Consider the following 21,208-nt stretch of genomic DNA (forward strand, 5'->3'; position numbering starts at 1 on the left):
AGAGGCAGAGGCAGAGGCAGAGGCAGAGGCAGAGGCAGAGGCAGAGGCAGAGGCAGGTTGATCTCTGAATTTGAGGCTACCTTGGTCTGCAGAGTGAGTTCCAGAAAGGCCAGGACTGCATAGAGAAACCCTGCCTCAAAAAAACAAAAACAAAAACAAAAAATGTTTTTCTTAACTACTGTGCCATTTCCCCAGCTCCCTAACTTACTCTTAATGACTGTTATAGTGAACCCCAGAAGGGCCATGGTTATATCTTGCCATCTTTGAATCATTAAACAATATATATATATATATATGTATATATATATATATGCATATATAGAACATGTTTTGTGTGTGTGAGCATGCACACACATGTATGAACATGCACATATTATTTATGTGTATGTGGAGGTCAGAGAACAACTTGTGGTAGCCATTTCTCTCTTTCCCCATATGGTTACCAGGATTGAACCAGGTATTCAGGTTTCGTAATGGATGCCTTACCCACCGAGCCATTTCACTGGTCCCGAATCATTTTTTTCCTGAAATCACATCATATTAATCTTTCCATAGTGCTATATATTTTTATGTGAAATTATATATCTAGTATGTCTCCGCCACTGGCTTGTGAGCTTCTGAGTGCAGAACAGGGTCATCGTTACTGCCATGCATGTTGGTTGCCTGGCACACCATAGTGACTTCAGAGATAATACCGAATGAAGGGATGAAGAGACACTGGGAGGGAAATACCCAGAAAACAAACAGAACGGAGGGTCTGGGTCTTGGTGGCCGGTCTGCTACAGGCAGGCTGTGTCTGTGCCTACAGCTGGGGTGGGTGGGATAGGAGGCTGAGCCTGTGCAGGCCTGAGAAAGGGAGAGCCCCACAGGACACCAGCCTCAGGGCATGCATATTGCAGAAGGTTCGTTCCTTGAATATTAACTGGATGCTGGACCGGCAGCCCTGACTGCTTCTGAATTTTTCACTGTCAAGGCCAGGGGCTGACTGGGGATGGGTTGGGAGGGCCAAGCATCTGCATCCAGAAGGCTACACACTTTTACGTGTGGGTCACATGCAACTGCTTAGCCGGGGCTTGCTCCTGGTGGCTGTGTGCTTTGCCATGAGCATGTACATGTCTGAACATGCACTGTTTTCAGTTGGTGTGCAGGGATACAGGCGAATTGTGTTTTATGTGCCATCACTGACAAACTCAATGACAGAAGGAGGGAACCCGGGGACCATTGAGTTCCATTCCTCCTTTGTGAGAGAGAGGGAAACGGAGGCTGGAAGGAATGCTGAGGTCACACCCACTAATCCAAGGTGTGTGTGTTGGGGGGGGGGCAGAAAGCCATTTTTATGATGCTGGGCACAGGTGTCTTGCTACACCGGAGGAGTCTGGGATACAGCCTGGGGAGAAGACAAATGTAGCTAGGAGCAATCGGTTCTAGAGCAGGAGGGGTCTGTTCTGCCTCGCAGGGAAGGGGAGAGTGTCAGACAAGACCAGGAAGGGAAGACTTGCGCTGAACTTACACTAATTGAAAGCTCAGCAGGCAGAGAGAGGGGAAAGGGCACCAGAGGCGGAGGTGCGGCATAAGCAAAGGCATGGAGGCATGAAGCAACCTGGCAGCTTGGGAGAATTACAAATAACGCTGTTTGCTGGAGAGGAGCCCACACGGAGGGTGGGTTGCAGAGACAAGGCTGTGAGGGTGAGGGAACTTTGTGAGCTAGGAGAGGGGATTAAGTGTTAGTTTATTTGCAAGGCTATAGGGACGCCCTTGTGTATAGCGCTGAAACAGACTTGACTTTTTGACTCCTGTTCCAGGAAAAGTGAATTCAACAACAATAACAAAAATAAAACCCGCAAACATTTTTTGAACGCTTATTCCGAGCCAGACCCCACGCTGGACCCCGAGGCAGTGATTCTGGAACAAACGCATGCTCTTAGCTCTGTATCTGAGATGCACACAGGCTGGTGCAGCAGGTAGGGATCTTGGCCCAAGAAAGACCCTGTGTCTGAAGACCTCCTCCAATCTGATCCACTCTACGCTCTTTGCTGTGAGTTTGCAGAAAATTCCATCTCACCCATTCCTGGACTCACTCTTTCTTCTTCCATGCAAGGATCCAGTGCTCCTTCCTACACCATAGAAGAGCTGCCTCCCGTCGTGGTCCACCTTACCCCCGGGGAGAGGCCCGCTGTGCTGGGCCCCACGGGAGTCTTTTTTCTTTTATTAGATATTTTCTTCATTTACATTTCAAATGCTATCCAGAAAGTCCCCTATACCCTCCTACCGCCCTGCTCCCCTACCCACCAACTCTCACTTCTTGGCCCTGGCATTCTCCTGTACTGGGGCATATAAAGTTTGCACGACCAAGGGGTCTCTCTTCCCAATGATGGCCGACTAGGCCATCTTCTGCTACATATGCAGCTAGAGACACGAGCTCCGGGGGTACTGGTTAGTTCATATTGTGGTTCCATCTATAGGGTTGCAGACCCCATGGGAGTCTTGAGAGCCACCGAGCCAGCTCTTCCTCTGTTGCTTGGGGACAGCGCCAGTATCTCAATACCTAGGTTCCGGTTTCCCCAGCTGCGTCACCCCCCACCCCTGTGGAGCCTGTCATCTATTAAGGACAGTCTCCACCCTCGGTAGCCCCCACTGCCGCTCCCCAGCAACCAGTCACCAACCTCTTCCCCCTTTGTCCTATTCAGCTCCTCCCTTGAGAACACCTGGCACAGTTGCTTCCAGAAGGTTCCTTTTTTCAAAAGTAGGCAGGAGCCATCAGACTTCAAGCAGCTCCTGTGTGCTACCCAGCACAGTTCCCCCAGGCTAGGAAAATCAAAGGCCTTGGCTTGGAAATGGGAGGAGAGAGAGGAAGAGGAAAGCAATTACTAACTCGATATGCTGTCCTGCAGAACGACCGGCAGCTAGAGTCCTAGGCAGAGACCGGTCTGTACGTAGTAGAGGTGTTCTGGGGGCCATGGAAGCTACCCACGCCCCCCAATGGTAAGGATTAGGTCAATGTCAGGGAGGGCTCAAAATGGGATGGAAAGACAGAAGGAGCCTCCAGTGGGATGAAGTCCACAGAAGGTGAGGCTAATGATGAAGAGACCACTTCAAGTCCCAAGTGTGAAGTTTCTCTGGACCCTGAGACGCTACGGGGATATTTTAATCATGAGAGTTATACTGCTAGATATCTGTTGTAGAAACACTGCCTGTCCATCAGGAATAGATGGGGCAAGAGAAAGACAGGAAGCAGCAGCTGGCAGGTGCTTCAGGGACCAGTGGCTGGGACAGACAGAATGCAGCTTGGAAGTGATCCTAAGCAACAAGAGACAGGCAGGGCTTGGGGCTGGAATATCGCCCCTAGAATGGCTCCTGTTTCCAGTGAGGGAAACCCTGTGGATATTCCCCAGAAGGGTGGTGTGCAGGTCCTGGAGGAACAGAGAGAGGGAGGAGGCTTAGCGTCCCCCCCCCCCTCCGCCATCTGGTCTCCGCAATTCCTCAGCTTCCCACTAGAGGGTGCCGGGAGAACGGGCTCTACCTCCCATCATCCGCCCCTCACCACAGAAGGATGGTCCTCGACCCGGACTTCCCAAAAGCCCACATGTGTTGCTCTCCCTTCATCCCTCAGAAATGTGACCTCACCCTCTGGGGCTTAGTGGTGGGTTATTGGCCTAAGGGCCTCTCTCTACCTAAGAGCCATCGTGAGGCCCCGGGTCTGTCTCTACAAGCTTGTTCCGGTGCTCAGAGCTGTCTCAGCCCTTCTAGCTTCTCTGCCTCAAGCAGATGCTTCCTACACCTTAGGTATCCAAAGGCCTCACCACTGCTGACTTCCTATCCCCCAGCCCCCCCCCCCCGATGCCTTTCCTCTCTGATCTAATGCCAGAGAGGAGGGGTTGGGGCGGGGGTTAAAGGTGGGTGCTCAATTCTCTCACATCTGCCCCATGCCCCAACATCCAGGCCCTCTAAACCTTGGGACAGTGTGGATAGTTGGTCATGGGTGAGCAGGGCAAAGTTGGAAACAGGGGTAGGGTGGGGTGGGGAGGAGGGCTCGCTTTCCATAAAGGAGGGCAACAGTAGTTCAGGGCGTGGTCAGTGAGGGTGTGGCTATAGGGAGTCCTGGGGGCGTGACAGACAGCTAGGTGGGAGCTGGATTCCTGAATCTGGCAGCTCTCTCAGCTCTCAATCTCGCCCGCTCAGTAGTCAGGGCCCCTCCTGGCCTTCAGTCCAATAGACAAACACTTCAGCAACGGGAGGCTCCTGGCTTCACTTAACAGAGGCCACACCCAGCTCTCTAGAACTGCCAGGCCTGGTGGGAGGGGGTGCCTGCGATGCACCCCCTACGTAGGAGATGACGCTCTCACCCTCGTGCTTCTATTCATTTCTAGGTGGACAGCTGGAGGGCCTCAAGGCTTGAGCCCTAGAGGAGGAGCTACTCAGGCGCGGGCGTCTCAAGCTTCCTCCGTCCTCCTTCCTGCTATTCTGTGCTCAGACCTGGAGCCAGGTCTAAAAATAGACGTAGGCGCTGGAAAGTGCCCACCCAGGAGGGGGTCAGGGAGGTCTGAGTCACCAGTCCGGAGGGCCTCTTCTCACATCCCCCGCGGGAGCAGAGTCAGTCTTGATGGCCAGGCATCACTCGGAGTCTCTTGGCCAGACTCTGCTTTTGGCCAAGCAGTGCCCTGCTTCCAGGCCCTGTGAGCAGTAGCAGCCACAGCTGGGAAGGATTAGGAGTTCCTTGGCCTGATTTATTTGGTTGTTTTTGTGCATCTGGCTGATGCGCCCATCCCTGGCTGGACAGTCACGTCTGCACCTGCCCCTCACCACCCAAGTTCATTAGGCTGTTCTGGTATTCTGGGTGTGGACCTGGTCTAGACAAATGGCCTACTTGAGATCTTAGAGGTTCTGGAGCAAACACTGCCCATTATACAGATGAGAAAACTGAGTCACAAGGGCAAGAGGGGACCAGCACCAGTGAGTGATAGCCCGATATTCAAATCTTTGTTCTGCTCTCAGCTAATGACTTGCCTGGCTTCTTGTAGGACCTGTCCAGTAATGCGTCCCTCTGCGGATGACCACAGACTGGCAGCTTGTTCACCTGTAAGAGAAGAACAAGGAAAAACTTACTTAGGATATGCTGCTCCTGAAAATAATTTTTTAAAAAAAGTAGTAGTAGGGGCTGGCGAGATGGCTCAGCTGGGACAGCACTTGCTGCGCAGGACTGACGGCCTGAGTTCGAACCCCAGGCCCCTGTCAAAGTGGCAGAACTGTCTCCACAACCAATGTCCTGTGACCTCCTATGAGTGCTGAACTATGAGCATCTGCCCTTCCATCACACACAGTAATAAATGAAAATTGTTAAGTAGCTGTGACAGATTGGGAGCAGAGCTCTGTGTGCTCGCAGCACAGCCAGCTAGCTGCCATGTCTGTCATTTATGTCTCTTTTCTCCTCTGTGTGGCGGGGGCTACAGTGGCGTGGAGACCTTGGATGGCTATGGAGTGGCTGGCACACTGAGGCTCATCCTGGAAATGAATGACAGTAGAGGAACGCTGGGACTCACACAGATCTGAGTCCTCAGCCCATTCTCCATCCTGAGTGGTGAACATGTTTGGGACCTTAAGATTTCAGACTTGAGAGTCGGGGTGGGGGTGGGGGGGACTGGAGAGATAGCTCAGCGGTTAAGAGCACTGATGCTGGCTGCTTGCTCTTCCAGAGGTCCTGAGTTCAAGTCCTAGCAACACACATATTGGCTCACAACCATCTGCAATGGGATCCTATGCCCTCTTCTGGTGTGTCTGAAGACAGCGACAATGTACTCACATACATAAAATAAACAAATCTTTTAAAAACTAATAAGTAAATCTGGACACAAACATGATTGAATTAAAAAAAAAAGATTCCAGACTCAGAGATGGATAGGCTGAGTCCCCAAATTCAGCTTTCCCTTTTTGGCCAAAGAACACGGAGCCACCTAAAGCCAAATGTACCCAAGCCGACCTAGCCTTGAACCCAACACACACTACCACTCCAACCACTGTCTCCTCTGACCCCAAATGCTGGTGTCAGGCCTTAACTGAAGGTCAAGGCCAACAAACCCCAAAGTCAATTTTTATTTCTTTATGTGTTATTTAGACCATTCCACAGAAAAAGCTATCATACTGGTCAGAAATACCATTGGCTTCTTAATAAAGGCTGTCAGGTAAATAATAAAGTGAGACAGAAGTGGGGCTCAGAGGAGATGTCAGATGACCCTGGCTGTGAGGTACAGGACTGGAGTCCTCAGCACATGACCAGCCCCCTCCATAAACGGCCTCATTTAATCCTCTCAACAGATCATCCCATTCAACAGAGTTGGAGGTTGTGGCTCACAGAATTGAAAGATTTAACCTAGGACTGCAGTTCTCAACTTGTGGCTCATGAGCCCTTCGGGGTTGCATATTAGATATCCCGTTTATCAGATCTTTACTTTATGATTCATAACAGCAGCGAAATTGTAGTTATGAAGTAGTAATGAACTAACTTTATGGTTTTGGGGTCCCCACAACAGGAGGAGCTGTATTAAAGGGTTGCAGCATCAGGAAGGGTGAGAACAGCTGGCCTAGAGAACAAAGCCAGGAAATTGCAGAACCAGGGGCAGACCCTTTCTGATCTTTTATTTTCTTTCTTGATGGAAAAGCTGGATGCCTGCCTGCCTCACTGCTGCAGCTTGCCTTGCTAGCCAAGTTGTCAGGCCTCCACAGCCTAGCCATGGGCGGGCGCCATTGGAAGGAGGTAAAGGCCAATGTCAGCCAGAGCTTCTTTCTACCCAGAAATTCCAGGATTGTACCAGTTTGTGACTCGATGTCTCAACAGTCTGAGGCCATCGCATGCGAAGAAAGAATGTGGGAAGAGTCTCTGGCTCCTCCCATCCTCTTGCACCTCACCAAGACACTGACTGGTTTACTCTGGTCCTCAGCAGGAGGTGGGCCTCCTTTACATAAAGACAAACAAAAACACTTAGGCTCTGCCACTGGCTTTGGGAAAATGGTACCCAAGCCAGGTCCTTCTAGGCCTGGTGTCCAGCAGGACACTGGATGCTCTAACCAATCAGTGATGGCTGCTTCCTGGGTACCAGGCATCTCTCCTGGATCTCTTCTTTGTCCTCTTTCCTCCAAGCATCTGCTCAGATATACCCATCTGGGAGACTAGTCCCAATTGCCTTCTTCCCCTATCCACAAGTTGAGAAGGAAGAAAAACAAATCTAAAGTTAATGTTGAGTGGGAAGCAGAAGAGGGAGAGGGAAGGCAGCCGGGAGCACATGTGTACTGTGGTGCTGAGCTTGCAAACACTCACTGTATGTCTGGAATGGCTAATGTTTATTGGGTTCCAGGAACTACACTCAGTCTTTTATGGGCACTCCCTAAGCAACCCTTCTTGTGAAGTGTGGACGACAATTCTATTTTGCCAACAAAAGGAGGATACCCACTCCATGATGGGGGGAATACGTTGTCAAAACTCATTGATAAATAAATGGTAGGGGTGGAATCCAACCCTTATTTATCCCAGGGTCAAGTCTTACTTGATTTTTATAGGTGAGTAAACTTTTGGTTTTGGTTTTGTTTTGTTTTGTTTTGTTTTTAATTAATTAATTTATTTATTTTTTTGAGACAGGGTTTCTCTGTGTAGTCCTGGCTGTCCTGGAACTCACTCTGTAGACCAGGCTGTCCTCGAACTCAGAAATCCACCTGCCCCTGCCTCCCAAGTGCTGGGATTAAAGGCGTGAGCCACCACCACTGCCCAGCATGAGCAAACTTTTTTAAACAAAGAAACAAAACCAAACAAACACCCAGAGTCTCACTGTGTAGCCCAAGCTAGCCTTGAACTTATGACCCCCTTCACCTCCCAAGTGTCTGGGAGCCCAGGCCCCTGCCATCTTGCCCTCCTTTAACAGTAACCATGAGTGACAGACGAGGCTGTGCTTTGAGAAGAAGAGTCATGCGATAGCCCCAAGTTACACTCAGGAAGAGACAGAGCGGAGTGTAAGCCCAGGCCCAGACTTGACATCTTGCCTGCCCACCCAGGCTGCTCAGTGTGGTTCTCTGGGTCATGTCACCTGGGAACTTAGAAGCCCAGCACTCTGTGTACCCAGCCTTTCCCATGTGACAACAGCACCTCCTTCACAGAGGCTGTGATGGCCTGATACACAGAAGTTGTGAGCAAAGGTGAGCTCTCAGCCCTTCTTCACTCTGAGAGTTAAATCTCCGAATCCCGCCGTCCTGATGTAGCAGCGGTGGTAATACCACACTGCCTAGAACTACCGTACTTAGCGCTCAATGATGTACCGCATCCCTTTTGACGAAGGAGTAGAAGGAAGGAAGGATTTGCTGGGACTCCTGTCATACGGGCTCTTCCTTGGATAGCACTCTGTCCTTTGGACTTGTCCCCAGTGACCAGTTCAAATCCACGTTCCGTCTGTGTCCTTTGTGAAACTTTGTGCTGATCACTTTCTTTCTCTCTGCCTGCTTCCTCACCTTTAGAATGGAGCTGGTAATAGCACTGGGGCTTCCCGTGGTGTTGTGAGACTAAATTGAGTTTTCCATAGACAGTACCAGCCAGTGCTTGATATGGGTTCAATAAATGTTAGTGGAGGTTATTAAAGGCAGAAGTCGGGTCAAACTCTTCTAGAGTCTTGGGTCTTCTAATGACTCCCATCCCTGGTCAGAGTTTAAAGGAGGTCATGGGACTCTGCAGCGCTACATTAGCCCTGGGAGGCAGGGAGGATTTCATAGTTTTCCACTCGTGACGTTGGGGCCAGACGCGTCTTTATTGGGAAGAATGTCCTGGACCCAGGAGCGTGTTTACTAACAGCTCTGGCCTCTACTCTAGATGCCAGTGTCGCTTTTTTCTTCTCCTGTGGCAATGTCTCCATACATTGTCCATGTGTGTCTGGAGGGGCTGTGTGAAATTCCTCCTCCACTGGGACCCACAGGCTGAGAGCAGTTAGGTAAAGCTCTCTCGTGGCTTGCTTTCACACCAGGCAAGGTGTGACCAACAGTTTACCTTCTGTTACAATGGGAGCCTAGGGCTGGAGTTGCAGAAAAGGTAGAGGTGAGATTTTCGCACCTGCCATTTCTCCGTGGTTCATTCATGGAGTAGGAAGAGCTCAAAGAGCCAGCAGGGCTGGGGCCCAGGCAACCACAAGGGTCTTGCTCGAGCTAGAATGTCTACAACTTAGCTTCCTGGGACCTGGGCTCTCTTTTCCAGAAGATCCAAGGTAGCCATATCGAGCAAAAGGATGGTCATGTGCTCAATGCTCTGACCAGGCCCTGGTGGTGGGTGACTTTTACCAGTCCTTAGTTGCCAGGCCTGGGTGGTGGGTGACTTTAGTTTGGTGTGGTCTTGTAGGGCTGGAGGGCACAGAGCACTGGCCCTCCCACCAGGACCATAACAAAGCTGACAGCCAGCAGTGAAAGACAGGAATGCAGGCAGCTGTGGGGACAGCAGAGCTGTTGCTGATTTAGGACTGGGAGGAGCATGGAGAATGAAAGACAGAAAACAGTCAAAGATAGAAAGCCAGACCTAGAAACAGTTACAGCCGCACATGGGAGTGCGGTAGTAGGCAGACTGAGGCAGGAGGATTGTGAGTTCAAGGATTGGCGTGGCTACAGAGGAAGACCCTGGTGAAGGTGGGCTTGGGGAGAACACTGCAGACAGGTATATTGGTGCTAGAGAGAAATGAAAGGTGAGAGAGACAGGATGGAGAAAGACAGACAGACAGAGCGCAAGAGGCAGAGAAACACTAGCATGAACGTCAGCAACAGGGACAGGAGGGGACATAAACTCCAGGATTATGAGAAAAAGACAGAGAGAAGTGCAGATTCAGAGACACAGATCTCAAGGCAGAGGCACACGGGAGAGTTTGAAGAAGAGGTGACAGTGAAGGAAGACAGGAACCAAGTCACTGTGAAGGGGGAAAGAGATGACAGACACCGTGAGACAGACAGGGACACCAGAGACATGCGAGGACAAAGAAAAGAGACCTGTCTTTTTTTTTTTTTTTTGGTTTTTTGAGACAGGGTTTCTGTGTAGCTCTGGCTGTCCTGGCCCNCACTTTGTAGACCAGGCTGGCCTCGAACTCAGAAATCCGCCTGCCTCTGCCTCCCGAGTGCTGGGATTAAAGGTGTGCGCCACCACGCCCGGCTAGAGACCTGTCTTGTTCACAATCTCTTCTCCCTGATTCAGAAGCTGTGTGTGTGCATTTGTGTGTGCGTGTGTCAGCACATGGCACACTCCGTGTATGTGTGTGTGTGTGGTTGTGTGTGTATGTGATGCCTCATGAAAGTGCAGTCTGTCTGAGTGCAGGGTGGACAGGGTACAAGTATAGCCCATTCAATCACTCATGTGTGTCTATAAGGCACTGGGTTCAGCCATTGTGTGCTAGAAATGGCAGACATGGTCAGTCAGAAAGATAATATGTGGACATATACTGAAGCCTTGCAGAGCTTCCCACAGGGGCCATGTGACAAAGTCCCACTGGGACTCTTCCACACTGAGGGCATTCAGTGGAGACCTGGGTATCAAAGGGCCAGTCTGTAAAGAGTAGGGCAGACCCCTCCAAGAAGAAAGAGCAACAGTATAAAAATCCCTGAGCCAAGCCAATGTAGGGGTTCATGGTTGGAGAAGAAAGTGGGAGACAGCCTGTGGGTTAAGGTGGAGGGCCAGAAGTAGAGGCTACATCATGAAGCACTTGGAACAGCTAGAGGGGAAAACTGGGCCTTTAATTTTCTAAAAACTATTTATTATTATTTTATGTGTGTGAGTGTTCTCCCTGCATATATGTCTGTTTGCCTGGTTCCCATGGAGGCCAGAAGAGGACATTTGATCCCCTGGAACTATAGTTACTGATGGTTGTGAGCCACCATGTGGGTGCCAGGAATTAAACCCAGGTCCTCTGGGAGGGCAGCCAGTGCGCTTAACTGCTGAGCCGTCCTCTTTCCGGCCCCCAAGATTGGGGTTTTATTCATGAAGCTGAGCAGCCGCTGATAGAGGCTGGGAAGGAGCTCCTTGTTGGCTGGCCTAGGGGCCTGGGTAGGGTTAGTGGGCCGAGAGCATCAGGCTGGAGGCTTCACAAGTTTATGCATTGACTCTGGTAAAAAGTGCTAGTGGCTTGGGCCAGGGTGGTATCAGTGGAAGTGTTGGATGTGACCTGTACTGTGGGGATAGAGGTGACAGGCAGGGGTGGGGGAGGCAGAATGGAAGGCAGGAGCCCAGCTATAGACTGCTGCCTGAGCATCAAAATGAATTATGGTGGCATTTACTGGGAGGAAGAAGCAGAAGCAGATCTCTCGTGAGCAATCCATCAGGTGTGATATGTCTCAGGGCATGTATGCATCTGTGTTCATCTATGCCAAAGTCTGGGTGTGCACGTGTGTGACTCAGGATCCCTGAGCAAGCCTAAGACATCTGGGTCACTTCTGCTTAGATGTCTGGGGGCTCCTGGGTCTGTCCTGGGACCAAGCTCTATCTTGGCTCTTAACCCTTCCCCCAGCCCCAGGGGTTCCCCTGCCAGGTGGGGAGTCCCTGCCAGGTGGGGAGCCCCAGTGGCAAGCTGGGGTAATGGAAAGGCCCTTGAGCTTTGCCAACATCTGTGCACATTACCCTAGGCCCAGGAGGCTGCGGTAGCCCCACCCGGCAGCGGCAAGCAGGCTCCAGGGCAGCTGGTGGCGATTAGCAGCGTTGATTACCTCGTGGCGATGCCATCTGGGGTGAGGGCACCGAGCCCAATCCCATGGGATACCCTACTTGCTCATGTGTGGGACTTTCTGGGGCTGACTGCATATAAATGTGTCGGCATAGCTGCATATGCATCTGAGCGTATGCGCATATCTGTGTGTGTTGCAATTCTGCAGGTATCTCTGCTTGCATAGTGGACATGTCTGTGTTCTTATGTGGATGTCTGTGGACACACATGTCTATGTACATGCATGTGCCTGTGTGTGCACACTCAAGTCTATACAAAACTTTTTTTTCAGTCCCGGGAAGGGAGTCTAGTCCTGTGTACGAAACTACTCTGCTTCCAGCCTAGCCTTCCAAGCCGTTTAAAACAAACTTTGAGGTACGTTCTGGCCTTGAACTGGAAACCTTTCTTCATCACACTCCTGGGTAACTGGGGATTACAGGCATATACTACTCCACCTGACACCATATATATTCTGAGATGTACCTCTTTGTGTTTGGGTATATCCAGGAATCTAACTCTGTGTATGAGTGTGTGTGTGTGTGGGGGGGGTCACATCTGTCTGTGTGTTCAGGTCTGTATGAACATGAGTGTCTCTAGATGCATGTGCAAGTGAGCACACACAGGGGCTGTGCACATGTTTCATAGTGAAGAGACCTATGAGTTATATCTCTACACTGTGATGACGGGCCCAGTCAGAGGGTCCTTCCTAGGTTTGGTTGTTCTTTTTGTGATTGTTTTTTTTTTTTTTTTTACGTTTTTGCTTTGTTGCTTGTTGTTTTGTTTTGTTTTGCTTTTTGACACAGGGTTTCTCTGTATAGCCTTGGCTGTCCTGGAACTTGCTCTGTAGAGAAGGCTGGCCTTGAACTCACAGAGATGCCCTGCCTCTGCCTCCGAGTGTTGGGATGAAAGGTGTGCACCACCACTGCCTGGGTGGTTTGGTTGTTGTTATGAGCACCTCTGGGATGCTAATAGGAAAGTCTCAGGACATCACTTTCTCAGGTTCCTGCATCTTCGACTCTGAGAGCTGCAGAGAGGGGTACCAGTGGGTGAAGGCTGGGCATGGCCAGGATGGCACAGGGTGTGGTCGTTTCTGCTGCTTAGGTTTGCTGGCCATTGTCTCCACTCTACCACCAATGGGTTATGTGATGCTAGGCAACTTGTTCCTGTACTCTGGGTTTTCCTCCATCAAAGGTGGAGATGAAGTGTGAGCACTGCCCGCTGTTGTGTCCTGTAAACCTGACTAGTGGATGTTCCTTCCTTTTCCTGCCCTGAGCTGGGCAGTACTCCATTAGCAACCCCGACTGTGCCTGCCCAGCCCTCCTGACAGAGCTTCTGAAAGCCCCACTCCTGAACTTCCTGCCTGCTGAGCTCAGCGCCTCGCAGGCCGCACCACTGCCACCACACATCTGGGCCCAGGCTCCTTGAGGGGACCACAGTGGGGCGCCTCCATGGCTGTAGCAGCGTGGTTAGGTTTCCGCTGACTCAGGGATGGAGGTGGGAAATCCCGGGCCTGTCATGGCTCCGCCTGGGTTAGATGGGGCCACAGGTCTACAGCTTTAACCACCTACTCCGACCGAAGCCATCCTTGGGATGGAGGGTCTTTAGTCGCTTCCTTTCTAACTCCAACATATACCCTGCAGCCGCTTCGCTTCCTCTTCTGAGGTTCATCCAAACTCGACTGTTTTTGCCTCTTTAGACCCTGGATATAAAGCAAACCTCCCCATCCCTTAATGCCCACCCCCATTCCCTACAGACCCTGTCCTCTGCTAAGGATCCCAATAATGAAAATCGCAGCAAATATCTCTCCTCTTACATGCCAGAGCATGGTTAAGCATTCTCACAGATGTTAATGAGTTTCCTTTAACAAAGCTACACGGGCAGCTGCAGGCATCTCATCTCACAGATGTGCAAATGGAATTAGAGATAAAAAGTAGATTTGAACCAGGCCTACTGGGTACCAAGCACTTAGGAGGCTGAGGCTGGAGGGTTGAAAGATCTAGGCTTGGCTGGGTGTGCTGGTGTGCATCCTTAGTCCCAGCCTTCTCTAAGCAAGGGGGAGTCTGTGAGTTCAAGGCCAGCCTGGTCTGCAAAGGGAGTTCCACGACAGCCAGGGCTACATAGTGAGAACCTATCTTAAAAATAGAAAGTTCTAGGTCTGCTTCCGTTACAGACCAGCTCAAGGCCAGCCTGAGCAACAGAGCGGTCTGGGTTGTTTGTTTGGTTGTTTTTTTGTTTGTTTGTTTATTTGTTTGTTTTTGAGACAGGGTTTCTCTGTGTAGNCCTGGCTGTCCTGGAACTCACTTTGTAGAGCGGGCTGTCCTTAACTCACAGAGATCCACCTGCTTCTGCCTCCTGAGTGATGAGATTAAAGGCAACAGGCTGCCACCACCAAGCATGTGTGTGTGCACCTGCACAAATTTACATATCACACACACACAGACACACACAGACAGACAGACAGACAGACACACACACACATACCACTATACCACCAAGGGGGGAGCATTAGCCTAGAATATGCAAACTCTAGGCTCAATATCCAGTTAAAAAGAGAACAAAACCAAGTTTGAGGGCCATGGAGATGGCTTAGTAGGTAAAGGTGCTGGCCACCAAAACTGACCACCTTAGCGGGATTCCCCCAGAACCCCTATTGTGAAAGGAGATAGCTAACTCCATCAATTGTTCTCTGGCTTCCACACATACAACATGGGATTTACAACTATGCTTGTGTACACGTTCTGCGCATACACATACAAAATAAATTAATTTTTAAAAAAGTCTTCTTAAAGCAGGGAGCAGGGAGGGGGCAGGGGGCAGGGATCTGAGTTTTTCCAACCTCCTGGAGTCCTTCTGTAGAAATGAGGACAGAACAGAAGGAGTTAATTTAGCACAGGGTTGGGGAGTGGTGTTCTATCCCCTCCTCCCAGTGCAAGCAGAGGTTCTACAGCCTAGGAATGCTAGGCCCAGGCACTGGAAAAAGCTGACCACCAAGGCTTGGTCAGCAGCCACGTCGCGGGTTCCACGACTATGGAGGAGGGGTCCCTAGCCCTCTCCAGCTTTCTGGGGTCTCAGCCAAGGAAATTAGGGGGGGCACGAAGGAGGTCCCGTAAACTCCGGGCCTGATCCTGGGCGCGCCTAGCCTGGCCTCCCTCCCGCCAGCCAGCCAGCCGCAGGCGCCCCTTCCAGGGCAGCTCTGGGCACGCAGGGTCCCGCCTTGCCCCGCTCACCCGCAGGCTCACCTGGCTGGGGAAGCGGGACGGGCGGGCCCGGGCGCAGGGCCAGGCCAGGAGCGCGGCGGTGCAGCCTAATGGCCAGCGCCTCCGCAGCCGCCGAACCCTCGCGGTCTCCCTCCTCCTCCAGCCTGGCGGGCCGGCCCAGCTGTGTTCCATTAGCCTCTTGGCAGGCCCCCAGCCCCCTGGAACCGCCCTCTTCCCTCTCCAGGAGCGGCCGGCAGTCCCGGCAAGCAAGCGTGTGTGTGCGCGCGCGCTGCGCTGCACTCAGTCTAGAGAACTCGGGACGTGGAAAAGCTGGGGTCAGCGCAGACTGGCAGGGAGAGATCGAGGATCCTCCTGTGGGCCGTGGACCCCTGGCCCTGCTTTCCATAGCTGGCAGCCTTGGGGCTGCCAGGATTGCTCAGTGAAGGGCTCCGCGGGCCGTTGGTAAGTGGGCCAGCACTGGGCTGCTTCTCCCTCTGAGCTGAAAGGGCATATTCTGCTACTGACTCGCTATGTGACCTGGGGCAAGTGGCTAGCCCTCTCTGAGGGCCTCAGTGCTCTTTTCTGCCGTGGGGCAATCTGGAAACTCCATGTTGGTGCTGCTGTCTCTGCCTCCATCTGTGTCTGTGTTGAGGGGGGCGGGGTCTCCTCGGAAGCATCTCTCTAGTTCATCCCTACAAGCCCTCCACTCAATCTGAGGCCTGGGAGTAGGAGCCAGAGTGGTGAACATGTTGAGCCCATCTCTATGTTCACGCCTCCACATGCACCCACATGCTGCTCATAGTCGGCTACCTTTCCACTGGCTGTCAGGAAGGGAAGGTCAGGCTGGGGTTGGAGAGTGGGGGATGCACACCCCTAGGATGGGAGATGACTGAGGTGGGGGCACAGATCCATCCCAAGAGTCCAGCCTCACACACACACACACACACACACACACACGTGCATGCGTGAAGGCATCCTTTATTCTGTATCCAGCAATAAGGGAGATAAGTTAGCATGGCACCGTACAAAATCGGACTTGCCTAAGAGAGTACCAACAGAAGAGCCTCCTGGGGGATGCTCATAGTCTGGCTCTGGACAGGAGCATGTATGTAAACTGGGCTTATCAGTTCTCATGTCTCTTAGTGCGCTTGCCTGTAGCTAGGTTTGATTGCACAGTCCCGGCACCTATGTGCCTATAAGCCTATGTGTATTGTATTGATACACATGGCTTTGTGTGCTCATGATCTGCCTGTCCTGGAAGGGGCCAGATGATATATGACTCTGCTGGCCACTTGCTGAGCCTGCATTGATTTATCTGGGCCCATCCATCAGGGTTTAATAAAACGAAAAGACGAGCATCCATCAGCGGGAGAGGTTGGCAACGGGGTCCTGAGCCCTGATGACCTGCTCTCCTGCCACTGTACACACAAGGGGAAGCTTTCTTGGCCCATACACAGCCCTGTGATCTCTGCCAAGAGACTCAGTCCAGTCTTCAGCCCCTGACCTTGTGGGTGCCTGGCAGGGCTAACCTGGGCTCAGCTGAGCACAGCTCTCCAGGTATTGGGCCACTATGCACCAGTGCAGAACACAGCTGTTAAAGTCCTGGGATTTGTCCAAACATTTTTGATAAATTGCCTCTGCTCACGGCCCCTTGCTTGCTCTGCCTCTGTGGTCTTTTAGAACCCTCTAGACCTCTCCTCAACCCAGCGGCAAGCTCCTGACATAGCAGAAGCTGTCTGGGCCTTGCTTCTGTGCTTCAGCTAGGCTTGTGCTCAGGCTGGTGAGTGTCTAGGGCATACCGGTGGTTAAATATTTTCTTTATTACTACTGCCCAGATTCTCACCCCAGGCTTGTGTGGGGCCTCTGAGAGGAACTGACGCCAAGCCCTTACCCCTGCAGTCCCTGGTACGCGGGTCCCACAGAAGGCTGTCACTTACCCACACTTTTAGGCACTCTGAAGCCCCCCCCCCATGTCTCTGGTTGTCAGGTGCTGAGGCTGCAGCTGATCTCTCTGGACCAGCATGTTGGCATCCTGGGCTCCCGGCCTGTGGATGCTCGGGCTCTGGACCACCTTCAGCCATGGGACAAATATAGGTGAGCTGACACAGGCCTACATCTGACTCCCTGAGATGCTGGGGTCTTTGCACATACGTGACCATGTATATCTCAGCCATTTGGCATTTATGGGCAAGTGTAGGGGTGGAGCTCAGGTGAGCTCAGGCGGTGTTTACATACATGAGCCTGTGTGAGTGAGTGAGCTGGTGTGTGTGTGTGTGTGTGTGTGTGTGTGTTGTCTCTGTGTGTCTCTAGTTTTGCAACTTGAGAAGCTCAGTACATGCATCTGTATGTACTCCTGGGTCTCTGGGCAGTGGGGAGGGAACAGGCTCCCTCTGAGGCACATCTTTACATTTCTTGCTGTCTAGTGAGAGGGGAAAGAGCAGAGAACCACACTCTCCCTCCAAAAGGCAACACTTCCGGAAAGCTGCCCAGCCCCTCTGTTCCTTCTTATGGTCAGGACTCCATCCTCCAGGCATAGGCTCCTCCTTTGCACTAGCCTGGATCTCTGATGACTGCCCACCCCATGGCTCAGCCTCTGGACAGGGAGAGCGTGCAGCTTTCCAGGGCTCAAAGCCAAGGGAAATTGACCAGGCAGTCTGCCTGGCCTTGCTGGGTGCCCTCTGGGCTCGGTAGCTGCATCACCTATCCAGGAAGGAGCCATACTCTTAGGGTCCAAGTCCAGGCATCTGGGGTGTGTGGGACTGCTATTGTATGCGCATGTATGTGTGTGCACCATGCATATGTGTACATGTGCGTATGTGTGTGTGTGCGTGTGTGTGCGCACACACATGCACATGTGTTTCTGTGTGTGTGTTAAGAGTTTTTCCCTCCTCTCCCTCACTGGGTCCCTTGGAGGGCCTGGGGCAGAGGATTTCAACATCTGTAAGGAATCTGGGCCCATTGCCAAGGGTGAGTCACCCATTGCCTGGGAGATGCTGAAGACAGTGATGGTCTTTCCGGCCAGACTTGGGGGTGGAGATTCCAGTGGGTCACTGTGCCCAGGGACACAGAGCTCTATCTTTCAGCTAGGCTGGGCAGAGGGTTGGCTATCTACTGGAAGGAAGGTGAATTGACTGGCTTGGCCTGGCTTTCCCATCAGCTTTTCTGGAAGGGCCATTTGATCTTAGCCCCTGTCTGTTTGATGTAGCACCTCCCATCAACATTTCTGGTCCCAGGAAGAGGGACACAGCCTCAGGGAGAAGGAGGCTCATAGCCACTAACCTGTCCCTTTGGGACTTTAGACTTGTGCCCTTGTTCAAAAGCTGATAGCGCTTTTGAATAAGTCTTGTCTGGAGCCTAAGGCGTGATGATGCCCGTGAGCTTGTGGTCCTCTCAGCCTCTCCATTTCTTTTTGTTGTGTCACTGGCTGGGTGTGCAGGGGAAAAGCTATTGGATTTTCTACTTTGAATATGGGGAGTAGAACACCACCCATTGCCCAGGACACGTGTGACATTGCACGTGGCAGCCCTGCGGGCATGGGATGCATAGCTCATGCGTGTATAGTCATGTATACACCGCTGCATGTAGCACCAAGGGTGCCCGAAGCTCATTTCCTCTGTTCCTAACTTAGGAATAACACTAGAAAGAACACGAGCACTCTCCCCACTGCCTGGGCTCTGACCCACCTAGCATTTCTTGTTTCTTTCACTCCCTGTCATAGTCCCGGCCCCAGCTGGGGTTGTTGGGAGACTGGGGTCCCCGGACTCTGGTCCTGTTCTGCTGTTGATTCACTCAGCAGCTTTGGGACAGGTCCCAGATCTCAGCCCTCCCTGCTATGTGCTGGGTTCTCCCTGGGCAGCCAGGGTCAGAGGCCAAGTGTGAGCACAGCATTAAGGCAAACTAGGTTAAAGGTCCTGAAGAAAGACTATGGACATGTCCCCTCCTGAGAATTCCGGGAGCTCTGCTGGGCAGTCACCCTCCTGAGTTCCTAATGCCCCGGGCCAACTCTGTCCCAGGTGAGCAGTGCCCAACTTCACAGCAAGAAGGACTCAAGCTAGAACACAGTAGTGACCCATCAACCAACGTGACTGGTGAGTGTAGCCTCCGCCAGCCCTTACCCACTTCCTGGAGTAGCCTGTGCTTCTCCTCAGCTGTGCTTCTCCTCTGGTGTCCCAAAGGCTTCAACCTAATCCGCCGACTGAACCTCATGAAGACATCTGCCATCAAGAAGATCCGCAACCCCAAGGGGCCACTCATCTTGAGGCTGGGGGCTGCCCCACTGACCCAACCAACTCGGTAAAGGACTCTGGAAAGCCTCCCAGAGTTCATACTGACCTCAGCTACACCCCAGGAACTCTGGCCCTAGAGGCTGTTTTGGGTACCCTCCTGCTAAAACTCTACCTATTGTCCACCACTGGGCTTGCAGGGTGGGCTTTTTGTGTGTGTGCTGCCTGGAAACCCAGCCTGGATCTCACAGGCAATGGCAGAACCATGTTTAAATCCCACAGTCACCCTGAGAACCCTAGGGTGATGTCAAGAGCCTGTGTCTATGTGAGTGTTACCTTGCGTGAAGTCTAACTTGCAGCAGCCGCTTGGCAGTCTGATTCTTGCTGGCCAATGTCTCTTTGTAGCTGTGTTCATACAGAACCCTTGGTCTCTTTCTCAGCATCTCTCCTTCCACCCCAGGCTTGTACACCATGCTGGCTTCTTTGGGAGCCCCCTTGCCAAAGTTGGAATGTAATGCTGAGATAGAAAAACATTTAAGTTATTTATTATGTTGTATGTGTGTTATGCCTGCATGTTATGTATGTGCACACCACATGCATGCAGTGCCTAGAGAGGCCAGAAGGGGGCATTAGATCTCCCGAGACTTCAGTTACAGATGGTCTGAGTTGCTCTCTGGGTGCTGGGAATCAAACCCTGGTTTTCTGGGAGAGCAGCCAGTACTCTTAATCACTGAGCCATCTCTCCAGTCCTCTGAGATGATAATTCAAGGATGCTGTTAATGCTCTCCTGCCCCATCAGACCCCGTGAGGCTTCACGGGGTCAAGCTCCTCCATCTGTCACCCCTGGCTATCCCAGGAGCCGGCCAACCCTCAGCATCTGAGCAGAAGATGCTAATATGTTAGGATGAACGTGTGTATGTTTTGGGGGTGTGAGCTGTGCTTGTCGCCGGCAGACTCGTCAGTTCTGAGTGCCCTCTCTTTTTCCACCACAGACGAGTGTTCCCTCGAGGCCTCCCAGAGGAGTTTGCCCTGGTCCTGACAGTCCTTCTGAAGAAACACACCTTCCGGAACACATGGTACTTGTTCCAAGTGACTGATGCAAATGGGTACCCGCAGGTGAGTCCACCCCTTCCCTCCCCTAGTCCTTGGGCGATGGTTGTATTAGTCTAACTCAGCTTCTATTCAAACTTGTGGCTTCTGGGCTTCTCCGCTCCATCGAGAGACTAAGCCCAACGCCCAGTGCCCAGTGCCCAACGCATGCTCTCAGGATGCTCTTCTCTGTGATCCAGGCAGCTTCCTCCCCTCCTGTGAGATGAGCTTGAGGCCCCAGCTTTGCCAAGCTATGCCTCTAGAGCTCTGAATCTCTGTCCTTTCTCTTTCCCAATTTGTCACAGATCTCCTTGGAAGTCAACAGCCAGGAGCGGAGTCTAGAGCTCCGGGCACAGGGCCAAGATGGTGACTTTGTGTCCTGCATCTTCCCAGTGCCCCAGCTCTTCGATCTGCGTTGGCACAAACTGATGCTGAGCGTGGCAGGCCGTGTGGCCTCTGTGCATGTGGACTGCGTCTCAGCTTCCTCCCAGCCTCTGGGGCCCCGGCAATCCATCCGGCCTGGGGGACATGTATTTCTGGGCTTGGACGCTGAGCAGGGCAAGCCGGTTTCAGTGAGTACTGGGTCCTGGGTTTTGCTCCCACCTCCCAGGGAGCCGTGAGCTCCTGAGGGTGTGTTTCAGAGCCATCGCCTTAGCTATGTGGCCTAACCAAACTAATTTAACATTCCAGACCCTCCACCACCCAGGTTCTATATGTCTCCGGCATGTTCCTCGAATCTCTCTATTGAGTCTCATCCATCCTAGTCTGATGGATCACCTACCAAATTTGCATATTTGCACCTTTGCTCACACTTCTTCCTTTACCTGCAGTACTTTTCCTTGTATATTCATTTACAGGACGGGCCCTGTTTGAATGGAGCCCCCTCTTCCTGCCCACCTCCCACCTCCTCCATCTTCCTCTGGGAATATTCTCTCTCTCTCTCTCTCTCTCTCTCTCTCTCTCTCTCTCTCTCTCTCTCTCTCTCTCCCTCCTCCCTCCCTCC

General features: G+C 52.1%; 1 protein-coding gene across 2 annotated transcripts in view; it reads left to right on the forward strand.

Annotated features, from left to right (window-relative positions):
- Positions 1–15,172: 15,172 nt before the first annotated feature.
- Col16a1 (collagen type XVI alpha 1 chain) overlaps positions 15,173–21,208 on the forward strand; it is a 51,456-nt gene continuing 45,420 nt past the window's right edge. For both annotated transcript variants that reach the window (XM_029476770.1, XM_029476771.1), the window contains exons 1-6: positions 15,173–15,355; positions 16,881–16,987; positions 18,907–18,981; positions 19,069–19,186; positions 20,109–20,232; positions 20,511–20,777. In XM_029476770.1, the coding sequence (XP_029332630.1) occupies positions 16,915–16,987; positions 18,907–18,981; positions 19,069–19,186; positions 20,109–20,232; positions 20,511–20,777 (657 nt within the window). In that variant the 5' untranslated portion in view covers positions 15,173–15,355; positions 16,881–16,914. The remainder of the gene's footprint in view (positions 15,356–16,880; positions 16,988–18,906; positions 18,982–19,068; positions 19,187–20,108; positions 20,233–20,510; positions 20,778–21,208) is intronic.

The sequence above is a fragment of the Mus caroli genome, chromosome 4 (assembly GCF_900094665.2).
Source record: "Mus caroli chromosome 4, CAROLI_EIJ_v1.1, whole genome shotgun sequence".
Classification (NCBI taxonomy): Eukaryota; Metazoa; Chordata; class Mammalia; order Rodentia; family Muridae; genus Mus; species Mus caroli.